Source organism: Lampris incognitus, chromosome 2 (assembly GCF_029633865.1).
Source record: "Lampris incognitus isolate fLamInc1 chromosome 2, fLamInc1.hap2, whole genome shotgun sequence".
In the NCBI taxonomy this organism is placed as follows: Eukaryota; Metazoa; Chordata; class Actinopteri; order Lampriformes; family Lampridae; genus Lampris; species Lampris incognitus.
Genome location: NC_079212.1, coordinates 114270576 through 114298287, shown reverse-complemented (window position 1 = coordinate 114298287; position 27712 = coordinate 114270576). Strand labels below are relative to the sequence as shown.

At 39.3% G+C, this 27712-nt stretch overlaps 1 protein-coding gene across 3 annotated transcripts in view; it reads left to right on the top strand.

Moving 5' to 3' along the window:
* cpne5b (copine Vb) overlaps window positions 1–27712 on the top strand; it is a 273515-nt gene that overhangs the window by 82937 nt on the left and 162866 nt on the right. Inside the window, exons 4-7 of one of the 3 annotated variants that reach the window (XM_056272955.1) lie at window positions 12306–12409; window positions 13768–13807; window positions 16905–16919; window positions 19753–19829. In XM_056272955.1, the coding sequence (XP_056128930.1) occupies window positions 12306–12409; window positions 13768–13807; window positions 16905–16919; window positions 19753–19829 (236 nt within the window). Of the gene's footprint in view, window positions 1–12305; window positions 12410–13767; window positions 13808–14760; window positions 14776–16904; window positions 16920–19752; window positions 19830–27712 lie in introns of all 3 variants that reach the window. The other 2 variants (XM_056272954.1, XM_056272953.1) reach the window with 2 other exon arrangements.

Sequence of the window (27712 nt, the reverse complement as noted above, 5' to 3'; positions counted from 1 at the left end):
ATTAGAGAAATTGTTAGTTATAAATGCATATTTATGTTATATGTATGTATATATTTATGTATGTGTTATGTGTGTATATACATATATGTATATATACATATGTATGTATGTATGTGTGTGTATTAGGGATGGGCAAACGATCAAATTTCCTTGATCGATCATCGCGAAAATTAACGATCAATTATCGATTTATTGTTAATTACTTTTAATGAAAAAAATGCCTACGGCAGAAATACCAAAGAAAGCGTGTTTTTCCTCAATTAAATCTTTATTAATCAAAGGAGTTAACTTATAGTTAACTTATGGTACAACCACAATGCTTTTAAACAAGATAGTTAAAATTTAACTGTTTAATTGTAAAAAACCGGCATATCCCATTCCGTCACGACGCATAAAAAAGGCAGCCACGAGCCCGGCCGAGTCAAATCTCTTCACAAATTAAAGAGCCAATGCTGCTGCGCTCTTAAACACTATTGAGCCTCTTTGAGAAACATGTCCTCACATTATAAATTACATGTAGGCTATGTATAAAATATGCAAATTAAAAAATAAAATAAAAACATTAGGCCTACTTCGCGCTGACAGTTTTTCACAAAATGTAACTTTGAACGACTCCAATAGGCCTCCAGCTGAGAGAGATAAAATAAAATAAATAACAGTTACTCACATAAAGGATAACTGTCCACAGTCCACTCTTAACAAATTCAAGTAATTCCAGCCTACTGGTTTTTGTTCAGGAAGATGAGCATGTTGACATGCTCAGGGGTGAGACGCGACGCAGCCTAGTGACCGTCAGCCCAGCCGCTGAAAACACTCGCTCCGAAGAGACCGAAGTTGCGGGGATGCAGAGGTATTTTCGCGCTAACTTCGCCAGCCTGGGGAACCTCCCTCCATTCACTTTCCACCAGTCTGTAGGGTTGCAATTCAGGGGTGGGGGAGTCTCCCTCAGAAAGTTCTGAACTTCTACTTCGATGCCAATGTCGCGTGGAGTGGAGTACAGCACCCCGAAAAGTAGTGCCATGGCAGACGCCGGCACGGCTGCGGCTCCGGTGGCTGCGCCAGCCACACTTCGCTTTACGCGCTTCATGTTGAAGGCTATTTTCCCAATATGGTAGCCGGTTGGTACTAGCTCAGTTTTCGGTCTCCAGATATAAAAATTGCACCTCCGCCTGGTTAAGAGGTCTCATTACTGCCAGGCAGTGAAATTCATTCTCTCAACATTGCTGCTACGGAGTGAGATTAATTAATTCAACCTCTATGTGATATGGACATTGATTGATAAAAACTCCACGTGATCGACTAATTCCCTAACGATCAATTGTCGATTATCGATTAATCATGCCCAGCCCTAGTGTGTATATATCATGGAAGTCCTTGCAAAGAGCAATGCATATTCAGTTAGCGGCAAAAGATGTAACCTGTGCTAAGCAGAAAAGTATTTTGTTATTTGCAAACCTGATATGTCCACCTTGAATAGTAGAAATGAATTGGCCACCGGCTGTAGACATCGAAAAAAAAAATCTTCTTTGTAACTAGAAGTAAAATGTCTTTATTATTCTCTCCCCTGCCCCATTAGATGATACACATGTGACATTTATTAGATGTTGTATTTTTATATTTTAACTGCCTGCCTTTCCAACTGTACCCCAACACCACCCCACTATATGATATACATAAATTACTCCATTTGAAGTTGCCTTGTTATACTTTAAATGTATGCTATTTCAACAGAGCCCTGGTCCTTTAAATGCTTTTCAAAACAAGCCCCAGCCCTTTACCCCATTGGTTGTAATAGTTCAAATGTTCTCTCCTCTGATTGGTTGCTGTCCACTGAAATTAGGGGCGTGACGCGGGGCAACGTAAACTGTGTGTTTTTCTTTGTTGAATCGCATTAGCAGATGATGAGTGTGTAATGCACGAAACAAGCTTGTATTGCTATGTATTCAAATTTTGTATATATATATATATATATATATATATATATATATATATATAATTTAATGCAACTAATTAAGGATTGTTTCATCCAGTCAATGACTATTGATGATGCTGTACCCCAGAAGTTTTCAATGTTCTTGTTCACTGTCTCTTAAAAACATTTAATGTTTCAAATTGGTGATGTCTGAAGAAATAACCTCAAATTGGAGTAAAAACCAAGTTTAGCAAGGGCCTGTTAATAGCCGAATAGATGAAAACGCAATCAATCAAACACATAATTATGGAAGGTGACTGAACACAATTTCAAAACTACATGAATAATGAAAAGAAAGAAACACATTTTATGTATTTGTGTACACAGGATAATTATTTTTATACCCCTGTTATAAACTTGTGTACAGATTAATTAAAACAAGAGTATGAGTTAAATTAAGAAAAATGTTTTTTGTGCATTTAAAACAAGATACACATTAGTAAGATGAATTGGATTAATTTATGCTGTGAGGTTTGCGTGTTTACACTCTTAAAATTCTCGTGCTCTTTACATAGTTATTTGTGGCCTTGAATTTATGTATTTTTTCCAGCTCGCATTGTCGGCCTCCTTAGTAATGTTGAAAAATGAGTGTGAGAACGAGACAGCGCCACATGACTCTTTGTGAGCCGGATAGAAACACACACTTCTAGACCTGAGACAGTGGAGGCAAAACTGGACAGGTGACTAACCAAGTAATTCGCTTTGGCAGGACCCTCTAGCACCCAAATCTTTCAGCGGGGCTTTGACCACATTTGATTATGAATTCCACCTCATATTTCTTTGTCCTTCAGAGCACAAATCTTGAGGAACTATATTCTACATCAAGTAAGTGTGATACAGCCCATCTATCTGCCATGCCTTTTTAGCCTCTTCAAAAAAACCCATTACAGCGTCTGGGTAGCGTAGCAGTCTATTCCGTTGCTTACCAACACGTGGATCAGCGGTTCGAATCCCTGTGTTACCTCCAGCTTGGTTGGGTGGCCCTACAGACACAATTGGCCGTGTCTGCAGGTGGGAAGCCGGATGTGGGTATGTGTCCTGGTCGCTGCACTAGCACCTCCTCTGGTGGGTTAGGGCCCCTGTTTGGGGGGAACTGGGGGAATAGCATGACCCTCCCACGCGCTACGTCCCCCTGGTGAAACTCCTTACTATCAGGTGAAAAGAAGCGGCTGGCATCTCCACATGTATCGGAGGAGATGTGGTAGTCTGCAGCCTTCCCCGGATCGGCAGAGGGGTTGGAGCAGTGATTGGGATGGCTCGGAAGTGTGGAGTAATTGGCTGGATACAATTGGAGAGGAAAAAGGGGGGGAAAAAAAAAAAAAAAAAAAAAATCCCATTACACACTTATTTCCATTTACTGTATACATGGTGTAAGTAATATGGCTAGTGTTGTGAATCTAGCCTATATAACCAGTGGGTCAAATATTTTTGTCTATGAAATATTAAAAAAGCTTGAATAAGAGCTGTCTGCTCCTGCTGATAGACATTGTGAAACTACCATCCCCTAGAAGCAAATGGGCCTTTAATAGACTACTTTCCCAATACCTTCCAACAATCAGATAGTGAATTTTGACTCAACATTGAACATTTTATATAATAATGACCCTGACACAAACTGTTTTGCTCAACTGAAACAAGATTCTTTCGGAATATCTGATTACTACAATGAGAATGAATTTAAATCCTCTGTTGACCGTCAAAAAATGAAGAGTGACTTTTCCTTTCTTCATATTAATGTTCGCAGGCTGCCAAAACACTATGATACTTTATGCCTTTGTTTGGCCAACCCCGACTTCTCTTTTAATGTAATAGGGCTAACTGAAACTTGGTTGACTAACAACAATGCTGATTTGCATGAATTTAACAACTATAAGCATATATATAATATATAGATGCAGAGAAGACCAAATAGGTGGGGGTGTCTCCTTATATCTCAACCCTAGGCTGGTCTACAAAGAAAGATATGATATTGAAAAGTATTTTACCCTTTCTGCTGAGGCTGTGATTGTTGAGACCCACCAGACCATTATTGCATGTTATCTGTAGACCATCTAGCTCTAGTTTGCCTGGGGTGGCATGGTGGCCCAGTGGTTAGCGCTGTCGCCTCACAGCAAAAAGGTCCTGGATTCAAACCCCAGGGTCATCCCCAGGTCATCCTTTGTGTGGAGTTTGCATGTTCTCCCCATGTCTGTGGTGGGTTTCCGCCGGGTTCTCCGGTTTCCCCCACCATCAAAAGAAATATGCATGTTAGGGTTTATTCTCCTGTCTGTGCCCCTGACCAAGGCAATGGGGAAAGAATTGGAGTTGGTTCCCGGGTGCAGCATTAAGGCGGCAACCCACTGTTCCTAGCTACACAGATCACAGCTAGGATGGGTTAATTTGCAGTAACTGCATTTCCCCAAGGGGATTGATAAAGGAAACTTAATTAATTCAATACTAACCTAGCAACTGTTCTTGATATTATTTCTAAAGAAGGGAAAAACTGTTATTTAATTGGTGATTTCAATATCAATATTGTAAATTATAAGACTAATATTTTAATTAAGTACTTTGATACAATGTTCTGTCATTATTTTAATTCTATGATTACAGTACCAGCCAGAGTGACAAAGACCTCTGTCACCCTGATTAGACAATATATTTACAAATGTGTTGGGTTATCTTTCTTATTTTATGAAAACTCTAAGCCATATCACATGAGTGTATGCTCTTAGTCTGTTAATGATAGTGTTTGTGTATACTTGCATGTATCATGAATGAGTGTTCTTTGTGTGTGTGTGTGTGTGTGTGTGTGTGTGTGTGTGTGTTTGTGTGTGTGTGTGTCTTGTGACTATGACTGATAACATGGGTGGTTATGGGCTGCATTGTTGTCGGGTGCTGTGCTGAATTGTGTCTCCGTCTCTTGCTATATCTGGAATTATTGATAGAGACATACAAATTGTGCATACTGGAATGTTGTAATTGTTTCCTGTAGTATGCTGCCTGGAGAATGCCACTTTCCAAGCCCCTAGAGGGTTTTAGGCAATTCTCCTTAATTGTTAAAAACATTTTTATATATTGTCTTTTTTGATTTTTTTTTATATGTGTAAATAAAGAAAAAAACTCGAAGGAAAGTGAGACCAGTGGAAAAAACACATGAGAAAATGAGCTCTACTTTCTGACTCCTTTCATAGAACAGGACATTAAGCCTGCATTCTATCTACAGTCTTGCACAGGGGCCCACAGTACAAACACATACACACACGTACAAAATACATGTGCATGCACACGTCCGAGTCCTATACGGGCTCAGATGTTATAAAAGGTGACAAGGGTCATAACAGGAGGAACATTGCACATTCATCAAAACGTTTCTCTGACGAGGTGTGAAATTTTGTGTGAATGTTACTGAATGTCTGAGTCCACACACCTGCAGTGTATGTGCACGCTGACGTGTGTGTGTGTGTGTGTGCGTGTATTCATGTTTGTATGTGTAAAAATGAGTGGGTGGGTGATGTTAATTTGTCTTTGCAATATGTAGATCTGACAAGGCTGACCTTTTCCTTTCATTTCCCACTGTCTTATTTGAATGTGACATCACAGATTGCTGTTTGTTTAGCGCTCCTGGTGGGTGTGTATGTTTCTATTTGCCTTTATGGGCATGTGGGAGTTAGTGCGTCTGTGCTGAAAAAAAATACCAGTGCCTACATCCATCAACAAAGAAAACCTCAGGGGCTTAAAGTGACAGAAATTTAGCAATGGAAGCCCAGTAACACTGAATAATTGACTTTTTTTTTTAGATGCTGGGTATCTGAGTGTTCTCGAGGTCATGGTAGCCCACATGTTGAACAAAAAATGAAATGGTTGGCTTTTTGATTTCCCTCTCAAGCCAAAGTACTCTTGACAACATTTTCATTTGCATTTCCCACTCTTTAATTATTCAAGAAAATTTAGGTACAGCCAGTTCTATTCACTACTGATTGTAAAAGCTTCTAAAAAAATTGTAAAAAAAATTAAGACTAATAAGCTTACCACTTGTCACTGTTTAAACAAGAGAATGACAATTTTGTAAGGTGTGGATTGAAAACAGCAATGATTTATTTGACTCCTTTCGTACACTGGCTCTGTACTGAGGCCTTTGTTAAGTTTAATGCTGTGTTGTCATAGTGTGTGTGTGTGTGTGTGTGTGTGTGTGTGTGTGTGTGCCTGTCCACATGTCTGTTTGTTCACAAATGCAGGAGGTTGAGAAGTATATCTATGACAAGGTTCTATGGTAGCTGTTGCAAGCAATGGTGCCAAAGAGGTGGTTCATGGTTTGCCATGCTTGTGTATGTATTTGCATTTGTGTGTATGTGCATGCATATGAGTGAATGTGATCTTTCATGGCTTGTGTGGATTTACAGCGAGTGAGCTGGGGATTTCATTACTCCAGCTTCTACAGCCAAGTGGTATCTAATGAACTTTGCAGCTCAGCGCTGTCTGTCACAATGGGCAGTGAAACCACATTACGAACCCTATCTCTGCCATCATGCGCCACTTTGCTAACATGCTTTACAGAGTTTTATCAGTATACTGGGATCGCCTAGCAAGAGATGAGATTGACACAATTGTTCTTTTCAGCACATTTTTTACTGTTGATGCCCACTCAGCATGTATTAAGTAATACATAGTATAGGATTTTATCACGGCTTGCAATATAAAAAAAACACGAAAAGTTGATCGTGGTGAATTTCCATTATCGGGATAATTGTAAATGGGGATAATCGTGAATATCCTCACATGAATGACTTGAAAAAGCACACACTCTCTCACACTCACTCTCTCTCTCTCTCTCTCTCTCTCTCTCTCTCTCTCTCTCTCTCTCTCTCTCTCTCTCTCTCTCTCTCTCTCTCTCTCTCTCTCTCTCTCTCTCTCTCTCTCTCTCTCTCTCTCTCTCTCTCTCTCTCTGCACTGAATGCTGGGAGTCCTGGGAGTCGTCACTATCCGATCTCAGCGGTAAAAAAAAAAGAGCTGTACATGTGAGTTGCGCATGCGCGAGTGTAGGCAGTTTGTTTCTGTTCCTAACTTTGAAGATTTTTTTTCTCTCCTTTTCCCATCTGTCTTTTCTGCATGATCAGGTAAATATTTCTTCTGTTTGTTTGCTCAATGGTGACTGTCCTGCCGTTTTTTTTGCTGGTTGTTTTGTGGAGGAATGGCGTCCTCCGAGACGCTACCTCCGTCCATCTGTCATAGGATCTGCATAGTCCCGCTGGAGCCCAATGTGACGTGTGTGACGGTGCAGGAGATTTTGTTGGCCATAGAAGAGCAAGTTGTCATTGTGATTACCTGCTGGGTGTTGGCGAGTCTGATGCCTTGTCCACACTACTATGGATATTTAGCAAAATTAATATTTTCCTCTATGTTTTGCTCCCATATCCACATGCAAACAGCTACCACTGCAATTTAGGATTGATTTGGGGAAAAAAGATTGGCTTGGGTTATTTCCTTGATGGGCACCAAGCTTTATTTATTTATTTTAACTCCGTGTGAGTCAAGGCACATTCCAAGATCCTTCAGCTCTTTTGGTTCATCCATACACTTGGGGCAATTGCTGATAGAAGATTTAGGGTTTCAGCCACCGCTTTTTAGACTCATTGGTTATTTTACCACACTGAGTAATTGTAATTATACAAGAAAAAGTCTCAATAAAAACAGAAATGATTCACCTTTCCCAATAATGTATCCAAAAATTGTCTGTCACATCAAATTATCACTCATAAAACATTTGCAGCAACTACACTGTGCCAATTTTTTGCGACGGGCTTGGGAGCAAGTCCATGTATACTGGGATGGCATCCAAAGCTTTGCCTGTGCCCCTGTCCATAGGGTTAGTGGTTGCATCAGGAAGGGCATCCAATGTAAAACGTTTGCCAAATCATTATGCAGATTGACAAGACCATACCGGAACGGTCGAGGCTCCATGCTGGATCAGTTGAGGCCCGGGTTAACAATGACCACCATTGGTGCTGTGTCCTCACAGGTAAATTCCCTGTGGCAACCCCTGAGAACAGGGAACAAGCCAGAAGAAGAAGACACTGTGCCTAGTTTCGGAAAATGTTAACTGCATTTTGATTGAAAATGTCAGTGGAAATACAGTAGTCATTAGAAACCAAAAGTGGCTGTAATCAAGAGTTCTTTACTTATTGAAGAATGCAGATGGAAGGTGAATATCACAGGGAAGTTCACGGCAAATGTTCAGTAGTTTATAAATTGTTGATGAGATCAAGTTGCCGTAATTTTTTTAGTACTCGGAAAATTGGTATTTCATTAAAACACTTATTGTATTTGATTTGTTTCATCACACATCCATGTTGTTTCATGACTTGCATTAACATCTATATGTTATATATTTAAGCAGATGTGAGATGCAAGAGGAAAACTAGTAGAATTAATCAAAATGGAAAGACAATAACTAGCCGTAGTGGAGGACAGTCTTGATTGTTTTTGTTGAAGAAGTAGACCTGAGTCGGAACATCTAAAATTAATCGAGCTTGATTTCATCATCAACCACCCGTGAGGGTTCAAAAAGCAAGCATTTAATCTCATTGACTTCGCGACACTGTAAAGCAAGTACTCTGGCTATTAATTGTATCCATATCTTCCAATTTTAAGAGTGGACGGAATTGAAACAACAGTTGGAAAAACCCACTGTGCATAGGAGATCATTTGATGGAAAACACGGGAGAGCAGGGTATGAATGGCACTGATCCTGATTATGGAGATTATTGCTTTCTTTGCCTTTTTTTTTTTTAGAGAATAGCTTCATCAATATATTACTTGGACTTTCTAGTGCATCTTTTATATTGATCCATAATTGGTCTTGTGATTTAGCTGCAATGTGATAAATGCCAAACGTTTCAGTTGCTAGCCAATACTTTTTTAGTTCAGGTAAATCAAAGCCTTATTTTTCTATTTGTAGGTGTAATAATTGCTTATTCATTCTTAGAGTTTTACTGTGCCATATTGAGTATTTTCTTGTATTGTTTATTAAAGAGGATATGGATGGCTGTACTGGTATTAATGAAAATAAATATAGTTACCATGGTAAATGTACCATTTAGAGAAAAAAAATCTACCTGGTACATCAAGAGCCAGGTTTTTCCAACTTGATAATCTATGTTCCTAGTTTTTAAATATTGTTTCTTAATTGTTTTTGTACAATCATTTTATTGACATGTCATTATATGACATCATGATTATGGAAACCTGTTTTTGTCCAGTAACTTTTCAAGTATTAAGTTTACCATTAGTATTTGTTTTATTAGTGTTGATTGTAAAGCTTGATATAATTAAAAATGAGTTTATTGTTCTTAATAATTTTTTAATTGTCATATTTTATTAAATAGACAATGATATCATTGCAAATAAGTTTATGTTCATTATTATTAACCTTTATTCTTGCTATTTCAGAATCCTTTCTAATAATTTTTGCCAATGGTTCAATGAAAAAAGTAGCAGAGATAGTGAGCAGCCTTACTTTGTGCCTGTACTGATTTCAAAAGATTTTGATGGAATTTTATTTGTATACACGCTACCCTGCAATGTGTTATATAGTGTTTTGATTGTCTGTTAATTTTGTACATTTATTTGGGAGCTCTAAAGTCTTAAAAGAAATACTGCCATTCAACTGTGTTGAATGCTGTTTCTGCATCATCTGCCACTACTGTCATTTTGATGTTGACCTTAGGCCTGTTGATATATTTGTTGAATCTTTCTACTACTACTACTACTACTTTTGGCTGCTCCCGTTAGGGGTCACCACAGCGGATCATCTGTTTCCATTTCTTCCTGTCCTCTGCATCTTCCTCTGTCACACCAGCTACGTGCATGTCCTCCCTCACCACATCCATAAACCTCCTCTTTGGTCTTCCTCTTTTCCCTGGCAGCTCCATATTCAGCATCCTTCTCTCAATATACAAAGAGTCTCTTCTCCGCACATGTCCAAACCATTAGAGCCTTCTCTCTCTTGTTCTGTCTCCAAACTGTCCAACCTCAACTGTCCCTCTAATATACTCATTCCTAATCCTGTCCTTCATCACTCCCATCAAAAATCTTAACATCTTCAACTCTGCCACCTCCAGCTCCGCCGCCTTTTTTTCTTTTTCAGTGCTACCATCTCCAGATCATACAACATAGCTGGTCTCACTACTGTCTTGTAAACCTTCCCTTTCACTGTTGCTGGTACCCTTCTGTCGCAAATCACTAACACTCTTCTCTACCCACTCCACCCTGCCTGCACTCTCTTCTTCACCTCTCTTCTGCACTCCCTGTTACTTTGAAAAGTTGACCCCAAGTATTTAAACTCATCCACCTTAATCTTTCTGTCCTTTACAAAACCAGCCTGACATGAATAAATAATTTTTGAGAGGATTTTTGAGATTCTTTTACTTATTAATTTGGCTATATTTTTACTATCACAATTCACAAAACTTATAGGTCTGTTATGAAGGAGATTACCCACTATTTATTGATTTTTGAATGGCGGTAATTAAGTGCTGTGTTGATTCAGGCAGGGATTTAGTTATATTTATATGTATTATGGTTTGGAAGAAAACGTTTGTAAAGGTTCCCATGTTTTATAAAACTCAAACGGCAGCCCATTTAACCCAGGTGCTGTTTTATTTGGAAAGCTGTAAATAGCAGTTTGAAGTGCCTGTTACATTATTTCCTTATCTAGGAGTTCTCTGTCTTTGGAAGAAGCCTTTTTTCTATCGAACTTTTGTACAAATGTAGTGTTTTTATTGTTTGGATTTACATAATTTGTTTGGAAAATTTATTATTATTATTATTATTATTGTTATCGTCATCATTATTATTATTGTCATCATCACTGTTATATAATTATTGTTATTAATATCATTCATTATTAATGCATCAGTGTCCTCATCCTTCGATATAATTACTTTTTTAATCTGATTTTTTTGTTGTCATATAAGATGTCTTGTTTATTCATTGTTATACAGCAAGTTTTATTCAAGTTAAATTTGCATTATTTGCTTCTTTTTTTTTCTACTGGTAGAGTTTCATATTCCAGCTTTGATTTCTCAAGGTTTTCATAATATCCGTTATGATTATTTGTGATTGTTTTGGTATCATCATTTTTTTTCTTGTTCTGACATTTTCCATACTAAGTATTTCACCATACCAGTTTAAGTAACACAGTGGTTGCTTTTTTCCTGTAGAGTTTAGAGAAGTGTACCACTGCAGTGCTAGCATGTATTTTATTCATGCATTCTAACAAAACCTATGAATTATTCATGCATAAACTGAAATAGCTATGAGAACAAACTGTAGTAGTCCAAAAGGTGTATAATCAAAAAGCTAGTGGATAGCTCAACCACTCAGTCAGTCTTCATCTGCTGAGAGTCAGTTTTCATGTAAATCTGTGGGATGCACGGTTGTTTTATCAAAAGGAATCACTGAAGAGATTTAAAATACTTGTTACATATTTCATCGGTGAGACTGTTTCCTGTGTGTAAGTGAGCGGTATTGGATTTTAGCATTTCCCTGGACTGTAAGTACCATGGGATTGAGAATACCACTAATGAGAAAGCCGATCATCACTTTTTTTTCCTTCTCTTACTTCCCACTCCATTCTCACTCCTACAGTCAATTCGCTATTTCCTCACCGCTTTAGTTTCCTCTACTTTCATCCCTCTTTCCTTTTCTGTGCCCTTTTCTTTCCCTCCTCTCCCTGTTCCTTTGACCATTTATTTCCCCCTCTCTTCCCCTTATTAACTACACCAACCCTTCTACTCCCCTGAACCCCCTGCCCTCCCCTCTCTTTTTCTCTATCTTTCTCTGTCTCTCTCTCTCGCTCTCTCTCCGGTAATGAAAGGGTGACCCTGATTCAGTAATTAACACGGCAGAGAATCCTGGAAACCAGGAAGCAAACCGCTGTGTTCCCCCTCACAATAGCAGTGTGTGATTTCAGTTCTGCTAATAAGCCAGCACTGCTGCAGTCATACGTGTGTGTGTGTGTGTGTGTGTGTGTGTGTGTGTGTGTGTGTGTGTGTGTGTGTGTGTGTGTGTGTGTGTGTGTGTGTGTGTGTGTGTGTGTGTGTGTGTGTGTGTGTGTGTGTAAGTAAAAGTTTGAGTCTTAAGTGTTGTGAAAGGAAAACGACATCGTGAAAAGTAAGAATAAGAGACATGAGGAAATTGGCAGTCATATGGGAGGAACTTTTGTCTGAAGTAAAATATTACCAATATTAATTGTATTTGATAATTCTTCCTTGTTTTTTGGCTTGATTTTCTTTTTCTTGCTTTCCCCCCCTTTTTTGTCCATCTCTTACTGTCTTTCTTTCTCCTCTCTTAGTTTGGCAGGACTGAGGTGATAGACAACACACTGAACCCTGATTTTGTTAGAAAATACATCTTGGACTACTTCTTTGAGGAGAAACAAAGCCTTCGCTTTGACTTGTGAGTGATTCCTTAACCTGAGAATTCAAACTCAGACAACATGCATTGTTCCCCTGTTGTTGTTGTTATTTTTTTTATCTCTCTTGATTAATTATCTCAGATTTTTCATCTTCTTTTGCAATGAGCTGGCTCTGAGCCCTAACATTAGAATTACCTTTGATGAAATTGACTTCAAGAGTATAGCTTTGTGACACATGGTTGGTTTCCATATCTGCTTTTGTTCACATATTTCATATGTGATATACGTGAGTGGAATCAAGCCTAGGTTCAGAGTTCAGCCTCTGTCCCTCCGTTTCTATGTCTATCTCACTCACTTTCTCTCTCCATCCACTGCATGTGTTTCAAATTATATGTTTACTTTATCGTTTATTTATCATACTTTCATATGAACTGCAAAATTGAGATGCTGGTTTGGTTAATTGCTAGCCTTTTCACTGGATGCTGACACACCCACACACATATGTGTACACACACACACACACACACACACACACACACACACACACACACACACACACACACACACACACACACACACACACACACACCCAATCCTAACGGGTGTCTGTGTGCTATGTTTTTTTTCTGCTCTGTCATGAATGCATTCATGTCCATTTAAAATTACAAAAGCAGCCTTACTCCTCAGCCTTTGAGCTTCCAGGTCCCTTTGAAACTTCTCAGTAGAGCGACCCTCAGAGTGACATCCTGCTTTAATCTCTTTTATTTGGCTTTTTACAAAGATGGAAGCACAGTCAATGACAACATTGAATATGAAAATTGATGTCACCATAGATAGATTTTGGCAAATATACAGATGCGTAATGCTTCTTGTCATCTCTCTTTATTAAGTCAAGAAAAAGACACTGAGATTTGTAGTTTGCACTGCTGAACAAATGATTTTTCTTACGTGGGGAGTGTCTTGCATTGGTGGCAACAGGCTATCTCTGCATTAATGTCATGGCTAAGTAGATCTTTGTTTTTCATCAGATGTTTAATATTCGTGCACCCCATAAACCCCATTTGCCTCCCTTTCATCTCTTTACATTCACATGCTAATCAGGACCACTTCTCACAGTTATGAAAGAGGAGAACCGGTCTTGTTGCAGTTTATCTCTATAACCCTGCCCCACTGATTCCCAGATCTGAAAAGACTGTTCTACGTGTGGTATAGAGAACATTCTCTCTTTTCATTTATAACATTAGAATTAGCGTAAAATCACAAATTTAACTCACTGATATTACAAGCAGACACAACAAAAATAAGGGTCAAGGCCACAATACCTTTATATTGTGTTTTTGCTTTGGTTTGGGCCTCCGATATTTTTAAATGTAGAAGTTCTCTTTTTGTTACCTCTCAGGTATGACGTTGACTCCAAAAGCCCAGATCTGTCCAAACATGTGAGTGGACAAGGCCATTCTGATCCTGAGCCACAGATGCAGAGATTGGCCAGTCTTTTGAGTACTAACTAATGAATGGGTAGAATTTCCAAGGTAGTTCTTAAATCTGCCATTGATTATTGCTTGTACAGTATAGTGAACAAGATAATCTGAGATTGGTCAATTTCTCAATCAGTGGTCTAATGGTGAGGATTTTGTAATTTAAAAGTTATCTATTTGTTTATCTATGTATCTATATATCCTTCAACCTATCTTGATGGGATGGTGCCTGCTGCATGCTATCACCGGGATAAAAATATGCAAACCTTCTGCATGTCCTGATTCCTAGCAATAGCCAAATACAAAATCATGAGTATTTCCACAAAATGTATGTCTAATGTTGTAATTTTTGTTTATGCTTTTGTGGGAGTTGTAATTCTTCAGTTATTTAACCACAAAATGTGTGCTATGCCTGGGAAATGCTCAAGTTTAGACATTGTTTGTAGAGATAGCATCAGTAGTATCGTTGCACACAGGCATTGTAAACTGAAATATTATGGTGAATTTTTCTGTAGATAGCTTAGTTTATTCAAGGTTTTTCCCATTAGTTTCTATTACATCGAATCAAAATGAAGGAGCGACATGAGGCTGTGACTTTTAAACAAAGACAAGCAATTCTTGAGTTTTCTTCAGATGGAAGCTATCGTAACATTTGTTATCAAAATAATCCTTTTTTCAGAATATTTGATATTTTTGGATACTAAAGGTTTGCATTTTTTTTTCCATCACTGGACTCAGTTTAAGTCTATTTCCCCCCCATAATTCTGTTTGCTCACAGCTCAGACAGCATGTCGTCTCTTTTCATTCATCTCTTTGTTTCAGCAGTGCTAGGAGTACTAGGTATTGTATGGTGTTGTGTTCCTGGTAGTTGATGTATTCTGTTGTTGCTGCTGCCTGCCCAACCCCCCCGGAAGACCGCTGAACTCAACGTGTGCCCTGTACATTTCTCTCACATCTAACAGCATATAGCTGCCCCCTTCCTCCCCAGATCTATGTGCCGTCTCTGAAGAATTATGCGTTATCACTTTTGAAAACATAAAGGAGTTCCACAGCGGAATAGAAATCAAATGTTACAGAGCACCTCTTAGCAAGACAATATGAAGAGGGTTAGTTGTGTACTGTGGGTTGTGTCATCTTTGGGCATGCTCAACTTTTTCCAAAGTATCACCACATTTACTTTGTCAAAGTGAATGGGGAATGGCTGCACAGTGAATGTACAGCGATTAGCCAAAACATTAAAACCACCTGCCTAATATTGTTTCGGTCTCCCTCGTATCGCCAAAACAGCTTTGACCCGTCGAGGCATGGACTCCACAAGACCTCTGAAGATGTCCTCTAGTATCTGGCACCAAAATGTTAGCAGCAGACTCTTTAAGTTGCATGGGCCTCCATGGATAAGACTTGTTTTTTCAGCACATCCCACAGATACTTGATGGGATTGAGATCTGGGGAATTTGGATGCCAAGGCAATATATTGACCTCTTTGTCATGTTCCTCAAACCATTCCTGAACAAGTTTTTGCAGTATGGCAGGGTGCATTATCCTGCTCAAAGAGGCCATTGCCATCAGCGGATACTGTTGCCATGAAGGGCTGTACCTGGTCTGCAACAATGTTCAGGTAGGTGGTACATGTCAATGTAACATCCATATGAATGCCAGGACCTAAGGTTTCCCAGCTGAACATTGCTCAGGCATCACACTGCCTCCGCTGGCTTGCTTTCTCCCCATAGTGCATCCTGGTGCTATCTGTTCCCCAGGTAGACGACACACACACACACACACACACACACACACACACACACACACACACACACACACACACACACACACACACACACACACCCACACACACACACACACACACACACACACCCACACTTGGCCATCCACATGATGTAAAAGAAAACGTGATTCATCAGACCAGGCCACCTTCTTCCATTGCTCCATGGTCCAGTTCTGACACTCACGTGCCCATTGTAGGCACTTTCACCGGTGGACAGGGGTAATCATGGGCACTCTGACTGGTCTGTGGCTATGCAGCCCCATACGCAGCAAGCCGCAATGCATTGTGGGTCCTGACACCTGTCTATCATAGCCAACATTAACATTTTCAACAATTTGAGCTACAGTAGCTCTTCTGTGGCATCGGACCAGATGGGCAAGCCTTTACCCCCCACCTGCATCAATGAGCCTTGTGCGCCCATGACCCTGTCACCGGTTCACCGGTTGTCCTTCCTTGGACCACTTTTGGTAGGTTCTGACCGCTGCCTACCAGGATTACCCCACAAGACCTGCTTTTTTGGAGATGCTCTGGCCCAGTCATCTAGTCATCACAATTTGTCACTTATCAAAGTCAATGGCTCAGATCCTTATGCTTGCCCATTTGTCTTGATTCCAACACATCAACTTCAAGAACTGACTGTTAGCTTGCTGCCTTATATATCCCACCTCTTGACAGGTGGCATTTTGACAAGATAATCAATTTTATTCACTTACCTGTCAGTGGCTTTAATGTTCTTGGCTGATCCATGTACAATACTAAGTTAGGCCCTTTGGTGCATGTGTTACACCGATTGTCTTTTCAAACAAAAAAACTCCACTTAAACACAGGCATGTGCTAACCTCTTGTAAGGTAGTGGCTCTAGCACACTGAAGATCTTCTTGAAATGAAAGTACTTCTGCTTGACGGAGAAAAACATAATGTGTCCTAACTACTAAGGCTAAAGCTTGGTACCCTGACTTTCTCATGTCCCACAACTACTCTTACTAGTCTGAGCACAGTTTTGGTAGAACCAAACATAGGGCAGGGTTATTTTTTTCAATTCTGTCAGCCCAGTCTCATATGGGGTTTGTTTGTTAATTTTCAATTCAAATGGCCAACACTGAGTCATAATTAGAGATTGAAGCTGGTGAAGGAAAACGAGGGCAGCTAAAATTCAATTTCAGTAACCCTTCCTTATACAGCTCCCAAGGTACTTGGTATTTACCTGGTAAATATTTAGTATGAATATTTATTTACATGATAATTACAGCTGTGAACATGTAGGTATGTGCCGAGAAACTACAGCTAAAAGTATGAAGTATTTATCTGGTAATTATTTGGTGAAAATACTTGCATAGCAATTACAGCTGTGAGCAAGTAGGTATGTAAAGAGATGCTACAACTGAATCATTTGACATCTGTGGTGTTACCCATTAATTCAAGTTATTAGCTAGGTATTTCCCTGGTTTTATGGCAATTACAGGCTGTACTGTAGTTTTTCATGTACGTACTGAAAAACCGCAACTGAACTGTCACTTATTCATTCAAGTTACTGCTTTGTAAGTACTAAGTATTTTATTTACCAGTTAAATGTTACATGAATGGTAATTTGTGTCTGTGACCAAGTACATATGTACTGAGAAACTAGCCTACAACTACAAATACAAATACGGTTGCTTACTCAGGAAGTAAGCCATGACCTGGCTGCAGAAGGAAGCATTGCTTGTTTCCATAGTAGTACTTGGTTCTTACCACCTGATTGGTCATTCCCTTTCTGATATCATTCAGACAACAGTATGTTCAAAAAAAGGTCCTCAATAAATAACACTCCAATTTACTCAGTAAATCGAAAATGAACTGCTAAAGGAAGAATATTACTCGTTTCCACAACAGTATTTCCCATTTATATGTTCTACAATATTAGCCACCACGGTAGGAATATGACCGCCCATGGCAAAGTTATTTTCAAAATGATGATTTATTTTGGCCGGTGGTTCTTGGCATGCCCCGCAACACCAGCGACAGTATCATACAAGCAGGAGACTGGGGGAAATGTGGAGCATAACTTAAGTTGAATAAATGGATTTCATGCGGGAACAATAAACAAACAATCAGCACAAGCAGAGACCGGAGCATCTGGGGCTGATTTTACACAATAGTGCAGAGAATGCTGGCAGGGAAAAGAGATGATAAACTGCCACCAATAACTATGTTGAAAATTAAGTAAAAATATAATTTTATTTCCAGATTTTTCCCCCCTTTTGCTCGCCAATTGTATCCGGCTAATTACCCCTCTCTCCCAAGCTGTCCCCGTCGCTGCTCCACCCCCTCTGCCGATCGGGGGAGGGCTGCAGATTACCACATGCCTCCTACGGTACATGTGGGATCGCCATCCACTTGTTTTCACTTGACAGTGAGGAGTTTCACCAGGGGGACATAGCACGTGGGAGGATTATGCTATTCCCCCAGTTCCCCCTCTCCCCCGAACAGGCACCCCAAACGACCAGAGGAGGCGCTAGTGCAGCGACCAGGACACACACTCACATCTGGCTTCCCACCTGCAGACACGGCCAATTGTGTCTGTAGGGATGCCCGACCAAGCCGGAGGTAACGGGGATTTGAGCTGGGGTCCCCATGTTGTTAGGAAACGGAATGGACCACTACACTACCCGAACACCCCAAAATAAAATTTTTGATAGAAAAACAGTCTCAACAAGTCCATGCAATTTATTTAGAACAAACAGGTATCCGATTCACAGTGATAGATGTTCATTGAAAAAGTAGTGTCAAAAGAATTTGACAGACTAACGTTATTGCCATAGATAACTTCTGTGTTGTATGAATATTAAAGGAAATAGAATGGTTCCTCTAATGTTTACATCTGAAAGAGAAAGACACTAGCCAAGGAAAATCAAAGTCAGGTAAATAATAGCCAAGACTAGCTACTAGTAGTAGGCTACAGTTGAAATGAGCTCTTGTTGTTTTTGCTTTGGTATACAATTTTTTTTCTCCCACTTGATTCTGGCCAATTTTTCATGACTTTTGTAAGTACAGTTTTATTTTATTTTTTTCTCTTGATAAAATTAGTTTTATTTTAAATGTAATCTCAATCCGGGTCATATTTTTTAATCGGTATTTCTAACTTGACTGCACATTATTTATATGTAAATCACAAACCTGCACATGTAACAGTTGTTTTGTGAAAAAGTTCTTCCCAGGGGGATGCCCCCAGACTCTCCTTGCATGGTATGGTTCCTAACCTTATCACCACAGAATGATAAATGATATCAGATATCTTAATGCTATCACAAGGGGAATTGCCAATTGGCTGGGAAGAAACAGGTAATACTATGGAATTAAGCAATCCCACCTTTAATGCCCCAGTTTCTGCTTACCTCCTGAGTAAATTGGAGGGTTTTATTGAGTACTTTTTCAGAGCATTCATGGTACATTGGCTGAATGTGATCACAAGAGGAATCATTGGTCATGCAGTAAAAACCTGCCTATGCTTCCTTTTACAATCCAGTTCCAGCTTACTTACTGAGTAAGCTCTGTATTTCAGCTGTAGTTTCTCAGTACATATATACTTGAGCTCAGCTGTAGTTACTGTACCATTCATAAAACATTTAATTAGTATATTCATAGTATTTTTTATGTAGTAACTTAAATTAATGGGTAATACTGTAGGTGTAATCAAGTATATCAGATATAGTTTTTTAGTACCAAGCTACAAATAATTACCATGTAAATACCTAGTATTTTTAGTTATAGTTTCTCAGTAAGTACCTACAGTACTTGTTCACAGCTGTAATGACCATTTAAGTAAGCATTCATACTGAATAGTTACCAGGTAAATGCCAAGTACTTGGGGGATTGTATAAGGAAGGGTTACCCATAGTTCTCTGTCTCTTAAAACTTTTTTCCCCTCCCTGCTGTTGTAAATTCACTTAACATTTGTGAGTCATGTTGAGTCCTTTGAAACAGTAGTTACGTCTTTACTCACCACCATCCACAACTTGATCCTTTCAAGCCATGTCCTCTGCTGTGTACAATGTGCTTTGTATTTACTGTACACATCCGTCTTGACTTTCTTGTTCTTCCTTCCTTTCTTCCTTCCTTCTCTCTTTCTCGTTTTCGTCTCTAGGACTTCTTGGGGCAGGTTTTCTGTACTCTCGGGGAAATCGTTGGATCACCTGCCAGCCGACTGGAGAAGCCGCTGGGGTGAGCAAAAGTTTCCTGTCATTTTGGGGAAAGAGATGCTGAGTTAGAAAGGGAACACCTAATGCTCAAATGCTCTTGACCAGAATCCAAAATCGGAGTCATTTTAAATCCCCATTATCAGGTCCATTCAGGAGCATGCACCAGTCATTTCATCTCTGATACAATGCATATCTACTGTGGTAAATCAAAGTTTGGCACAGGTAAGTTTAGTGTGGTGTATTGATAAAATGTAATTTGTGATCAAGCACAAGGTTATTTTTCATTCCCTCATCTCTGAGGTAGTTTAGATTTGTTGGGACTGAGGTGTGCAAGGCAGCGTAGAAGATTGCTTCCATTTGGAACAGGTCAGTTGCTGCATCAAATGAAACAGATTAAAATAGACGCTTATTTCTTCAATGGGCTCTATGAAAAAGCATGGGAGTACAAGAGTAAAAGAAAATGAGAGAGAGAGAGAGAGAGAGAGAGAGAGAGAGAGAGAGAGAGAGAGAGAGAGAGAGAGAGAGAGAGAGAGAGAGATATGTGATATGACTGGAATAAAAGTAAAAAGGCATGATGAGATGAGGAGTGTGGGAAATTTACAAAGCAAGTGGATGAAAAATCAGAGGAGAACAGTCAATGAAAGACATTTCAGAAGGGATGGGGAAGAAAAGCATATTTTAATCTACCTATGTCTTTATATATAGGTTATTACTGTCACTTTATAGGTTATTACTGTCATTTTAAAATGGTGGAAAAAAGGCAGGGCACCTCCCCAAATTATTACCCCCCTGCTTGTGTCCTCTTGTAATCTCTTGTATCAGGTTGACTGTCATTTATCTGTTATTCAGGTGCCAAAATCAAAATTATTGTACCCTATAAGAAGAAAAAAAAGGTGGTGCATTTCTTAGGTCTAGCGCTTTAGCTTAAATGGTAACCAAGAGAAACATGTGACAGCTGCATTTAAGTTTTGAAATGCGTTATTCACAAATCCTATTTTAGTATCAGTCATCACTCAAGCCCGTATGCAGAAACAATGGAAAGTTGTCTTGCTTGCAAATCTCTGATGTCAAAATGGTACACAGCTTCTAAATTAATGATTTGGAAAACATGAAAGGGATGCCCAGTGACAGCATCTGGGTTGACTCCGGAGAAAAAAGGTACAAATGATGGGAGACAATGATTTGGAGGTGGCCTTCATCCAGTAATTAAACTGGGCTATAATGATAATAGTAATAATAATAATAACAATAATAATAATAATAATAGTAATAATAATAATAACTTTATTTATACAGCACTTTCCTAAAACAATGTTACAAAGTGCTTTACTAAGAAATGAAACCAGAAAAGGCAAAAGAATAAGACCAAATAAGTAAGGGTAAAAATAAAAAAAACATTATGACTAAATGAAAACAAATATCAAGTATTTGTAAAAGCTTTCACAAAAAGAAACGTTTTAAGATGAGATTTAATGTGGTGAACTGGAGGGATACATGTTGAAAATGAAAGAATTAATAAGTAGATGTTGGAGAGGTGGGTTTGTTGACGGAGTGGAATGGAGAGAATTGTGGTTGTTTGGGGTGGCTGGCAAAATGAACGGATGTAATGTTAATTTATTAAATTGTGTTTTAAGCCATGCAAGGTTTGCTGTCAAGCTAAGGAGGAATATAGCCCATTATGAAGAGAGGAAAACTGAGGTGTGGAATATTTTTAGGAGTATAATGGAAAGAGATGTTAATATGTTGTATGGTTATGTTGGAGAAGAAGAGTTTGTTGGTGGATTTGTGGAGGGGAGCACTTTTGTTGTGATTGTGGAAGGAGGCAGGGTAATGTTGGATTTTGGTTAAACAGTATACTGTGTGTGGTGTATGTGTATTTTTTGTTTGATTTCTTTGATTTGGTGAGGGGGTCTATAGGCTGGAAGCCATGCCAAGGCCTACAGTTTACCTCAGTATTTTCTGTTTTGTCGACCTGTGTTGTTATCTTTGACTCTGTAGAGTTCGATGGGTTTGTGAAATGTTTTATTTCCCAGTTTGTTTGGTAAATGTGTGTTGTATTTTGAATGTTTTTTTTCTCGATAGAATAAAAGAGAGGAAAAAAAGAAGCCATAAGAAACACAACATTTCTGAATTGAGTGCTTTGAGTGAGTATCAAGGGATATACCGGTTAAGGAAAGAACTTGTTTTGGCTGTGTATTAGTTGACTTTCATTTAGCAGACATCCAACAGTGAAGGAAAGGCTTTTGGTATTATATTTGAAGTTGGCATGATTATAAAGATCGGCTTAGAGAGAGTGAAGACACCGGGAAACCCCCACTGATGTCAGTTCACATTTTTTGCTTTGTGCGGCCAAGGTTATTATGGTTGGACTGAATAGGATTTCCATTGGCATATGTATGGGTGTTTATTAATTTATTTTTCTCAGATATTGATCTCCGAAGTGGTCATGCTCTCTCAGATTAGCCAACTGAGATAAATGCAATTTAGGGACTAAGATGGACTTGGATGGGACTGTTGAAAAGCAACTTTGTAAGTCATGTTGAAGTCATTGCCCTTGTGTTTATTCTTCGTAGGGGTGAAGCATTGGGATAAAAGGGCACACATGCGCAATTTGCATTGCATTGTTTTTATATGAGGTTGTTTATGTTTTATGTTTTTATAGGAGGCATGGTGTTACTTGTTTTCATAGCTTGGAACATTACTTGGAATGTTTCTCTCTCTCTCTTCCTCTCTCTCTCTCTCTGCACTGAATGCTGGGAATTCTGGGAGTCGTCACTACCCAAGCTCAGCGGTATATGTGAGTTGCGTATGCGCGATGCGTGAGTGTAAAAAAAAAAAATATATATATATAATATACACTACCGTTCAAAAGTTTGGGATCACCCAAACAATTTCGTGTTTTCCATGAAAAGTCACACTTATTCACCACCATATATTGTGAAATGAATAGAAAATAGAGTCAAGACATTGACAAGGTTAGAAATAATGATTTGTATTTGAAATAAGATTTTTTTTACATCAAACTTTGCTTTCGTCAAAGAATCCTCCATTTGCAGCAATTACAGCATTGCAGACCCTTGGCATTCTAGCTGTTAATTTGTTGAGGTAATCTGGAGAAATTGCACCCCACGCTTCCAGAAGCAGCTCCCACAAGTTGGATTGGTTGGATGGGCACTTCTTTGAGCAGTTTGAGTTTCTGGAGCATCACATTTGTGGGGTCAATTAAACGCTCAAAATGGCCAGAAAAAGAGAACTTTCATCTGAAACTCGACAGTCTATTCTTGTTCTTAGAAATGAAGGCTATTCCATGCGAGAAATTGCTAAGAAATTGAAGATTTCCTACACCGGTGTGTACTACTCCCTTCAGAGGACAGCACAAACAGGCTCTAACCAGAGTAGAAAAAGAAGTGGGAGGCCGCGTTGCACAACTGAGCAAGAAGATAAGTACATTAGAGTCTCTAGTTTGAGAAACAGACGCCTCACAGGTCCCCAACTGGCATCTTCATTAAATAGTACCTGTTAGAGCCTGTTTGTGCTGTCCTCTGAAGGGAGTAGTACACACCGGTGTAGGAAATCTTCAATTTCTTAGCAATTTCTCGCATGGAATAGCCTTCATTTCTAAGAACAAGAATAGACTGTCGAGTTTCAGATGAAAGTTCTCTTTTTCTGGCCATTTTGAGCGTTTAATTGACCCCACAAATGTGATGCTCCAGAAACTCAATCTGCTCAAAGAAGTGCCCATCCAACCAATCCAACTTGTGGGAGCTGCTTCTGGAAGCGTGGGGTGCAATTTCTCCAGATTACCTCAACAAATTAACAGCTAGAATGCCAAAGGTCTGCAATGCTGTAATTGCTGCAAATGGAGGATTCTTTGACGAAAGCAAAGTTTGATGTAAAAAAAATCTTATTTCAAATACAAATCATTATTTCTAACCTTGTCAATGTCTTGACTCTATTTTCTATTCATTTCACAACATATGGTGGTGAATAAGTGTGACTTTTCATGGAAAACACGAAATTGTTTGGGTGATCCCAAACTTTTGAACGGTAGTGTATATATATATATATAAAGCAGCTTTATTGACAGTGAGTAGCTTTATTGACAGCCGATGATTGCTTATGGCATGAAACAGACTTGTACTGTCTCATAAAGAATTTACTTGACTCGCTGGATTTTATATATATATGAGTTTTGAGGGTTCTGTGCAGTATCTTAGCTTTTCTTAGGACCGCACTTTTCTGGACAGAGACCTTAGATGGAATTTTGGACATTTCTACCTATTTCCGCCATTGAGCGTCAAATTGATGCATTGCTTTTATTATTGGGCTTGCTTCGTGCTTGGCTTGTGTGTGTGTGCGTGTGTGTGTGTGTGCGCACACGCGCAGGGATGCGCAGATGCGTGTGCACGTGTGTGCTTTACTTGCACAGCAGCGAGTCTAGTCTACATCGACAATCTGTTTGCTCCCTCCCATATTCTCGGTTAGATTAGGATATGATCGATGAAATATGTAGGCTACTAGTAGGTTATTAGCCAGGTGAGGGAGGGGATCGGGCACATTTTTGTCTTTTTTGGTGGTTGTGTAAAAGTGCATCTGAAAGGTATCGCCCGTTCATTCATTTTTCTTGCCTGATTGGCAGACAGGAATTGCATTTTGACATATTTTTTCGCTGCTTCTGCTCCTACATACTGGGCTTATAAAACGAATTTCGTTCTGTTTTCATATCATCTAGTCTTAGTATTTTCCCCCGCCAGTACCCCTCTTCCATAAAGTTTTATTTACAGTCTGTCCACGGAGTGATTGCCATTTCGGGTTGGTTGAATGACGTATGTCTCCAGTGAGAGTAGGCTATAGCAGCTTGATGGGAGATGGCCGAGACTGATATTTCTTTTCACCCTTGTCAAATTTGTAGGCTATTCATTCATATCAGGGATACGGTAGAGAGCGTGGAGGGCTCATGTTTGTGTTCTTTCATGCTAATAGCCTAGTTATACAAGTGGGGGAAAATGTTGATCTCAAGACAGAATGATATCGCCAACGTCTGTTATTTCATTTACAACAACTTGTGATTCCTCAGATGGCCTCACTTCATGAGTCATTAGACTAAAGGCCTATTGCTGATTTAAATATCAAAATATCATAAAAAGATGAGTTGCAGGTTCGTTCCATCCACATTAACCATCCAAACGGGTGGTGTGCAGACTACCCAGTTAATGTGGATAATGTGGTTCGTTCTATCCACATTAACCGCCCAAACGGGTAGTGTGCACACCACCCGGTTAATGTGCAGATAACCCGTTCCGGCGGGTAATGTGCACATTAACCGCCCTGTTGGGTAATCTGCACATTAACCGGGTAGTTTGTACATTAGCCGTTTTTTCACATTACCCGTAACATATATATATGTATATAGCGTTATTTTCCGAAATGTCAATGGTGTAATAAGTGCTCAACTAATGAGGAGGGGAATATCAACACAGATACAGGAAAAAAAAGATTTAATACATTGCAGTACAGGCCTGTTTCGTGCGTCATGCACTCATCAGCTGCTAATGTGGTTCATACAGTTTACGTTGCCCAGTGTCACGCCCCTAATTTCGGGTGGACAGCAACCAATCAGATTAGGAAACATTTAAACTATAACAACCAATGGGGTAGGTATTTATGATACACAGCAACCAATGGAGGGGTAGAAAACATTACAACCAATGGGTTAAGGGACTGGGGCTTGTTTTGAAAAGCGTTTAGGGGCCGGAGCACTGTTGAAATGGCGTACATTAAAAAGATAACAAGGTAATTTATGTGAATTATATATTGGGGTGGTGTTGGCACAGTTGGAAGGACAGGCAGTTAAAATATGAAAAAATATTTAAAAAAAAAAACTAATAAATGTCATATGTGTATCACTTAATCGGGGGGGGGGGCAGATAATAAAGACGTTTTACTTATAGTTACAAAGGAGATATTTTTTTCGGTGTCTACAGCTGGTGGCCAGTTTTTTTCTGTTATTCAAGGTGGACATATTAGGCTTGCAAATAATAAAATACTTTTCTGCCAAGCACAAGTTACATCTTTTACCTCTAATTGAATATGCATTGCTCTTTGCAAGGATTTTCCATGAGACAGAATAACTGATATTCTTGTCAACCAATGACCAAATGTGGTGGCTTAAGGCCATTGTATTTTTTGCATGTTCATTTCTGAAGCTACTCATATGGGCATTAAACCTAATTTTGAAAGGGCCCCCTGTTAATCCCACGTAAGTGTCCACAGTGCAGTTGTCTTCTTTTGTCACAGATGCCTGGTGGATGACTCCATCTGTCTGGCATTTTCCGTCTAGAGGACACAATGTCTTAACACGGCATTTGCAGTTGGAGGTGTTTGGCTGCATTGAGGGGGTCTGTGTCTTGGTCATGGTGCTTGTGTTGTGGGATGAAATAACCTGCTGAACATTCGGCATGCAGCTGTAGCTCATTTTGACTGTGTTTCTGTTGAATATTTTCCTCAATTGATGGTCTGGGGTAAAGCACTCATCCAAAAGCTTGAAAAATTGTTTTCCAATATTAGAGGCCACGGTGTCGCTGTAGGGAGGATTATACCAGGTGATGTTACGCCTTCTGCTGTGTGTTTTTTTTTTTTTTGCTGGCTGTCGCTAATTGGTGGTGGATTGTACAAATTGTATCCACATGTTTGTAAGGCTTCCTGTTATGGGGGGGCTGCTTTGTTAAAGATGGCTTTGCTGGATGATAAACATGAGAGTCTTTTGTTTATGCTCACTGAGATATTTTTCAACATGGAGGGTGGATGATTGCTTTCTCTGTGGATGTATTGCAGTATATTATTGGGCTTCATGTATGGCCTGTATGTGCCATTTCTAAGGTGTAATGAGATGTCGAGGAAGTCAGTTTGATTTTTGTTAGCCTCAATTGAAATTTTTAGTCCATTGCTTGCGAATATATTACACATTTTCGTTTTTATTCTCTCGACTTCTCTTGCTGGTTTGTTGCAGACTGCCAGCCTGTCGTCTCTATATAGCCCGATGTTGATGTCTAGGACCTGTAGTTGGGACAACAAGTACAAGCCCAGTAGCTCACAGGTCTCTGCCCCATCGAAGCTGCCCATGGTCATGTCAAATTTGCTGTTACCTTGGTTTTGCCATGGGTTTCCCTTATGATATAAGATTGACTCTTAAGCATGGGCTATTATGTCTCTGTCTTGGTGGGATATTTTGGTGTATGTTGAGGCAAATTCAATAGTTTTGTCTAGTAGCTCTTTAGTTATGGAGGGGTAAAACTCACAAATATCAAAGCATATGAACGCATGTCTGCTCTTGTCATCTATGCCCTTAAACCATTTCAATACTTGGTCGGTGTTCTTCAACTGATTTAAGGGAACCCCCTTCAGAATTCTCCGATTTATATTTTCAATAATTTTTTTGCTTAGCTTACCTATTTCAAGTTTGGTAGGGTTGATAAGCCTACATGTTGGTTTGTTTTTAAAATTTGGTTTGTGGTCTTTCAGGGTAATAAAGGCTTGCTTCTGGGCGGTGACGTCAATGCGGTCGTGTAATTTCAGATCCGATGCAATTTTTTTGTCCTTTAAGGTGATTAAAAAAAATATGAGCATTTTGCTCATATATATATGTATGAGCGTTTTGCTTGGTTTCATATTTCCGTTGTTAATCATTAGCCATTCACATTGCTGTGGTTGAAAATGCTTGAAAATGCCAAGTTCTGGTCTGTGCTTTGCCTAAGTATATACGTACTTTTTAGAACACAGTCTATCTCTCCATTGCGTGGTTAGCTCTTTTTTAAATCTCCACTTGTCTAATTTTCATCTCTCTCTCTCTTCCTCACTTCCTCTCCGTGTCTCTCTCTCTCTCTCTCACACACACACACACACACA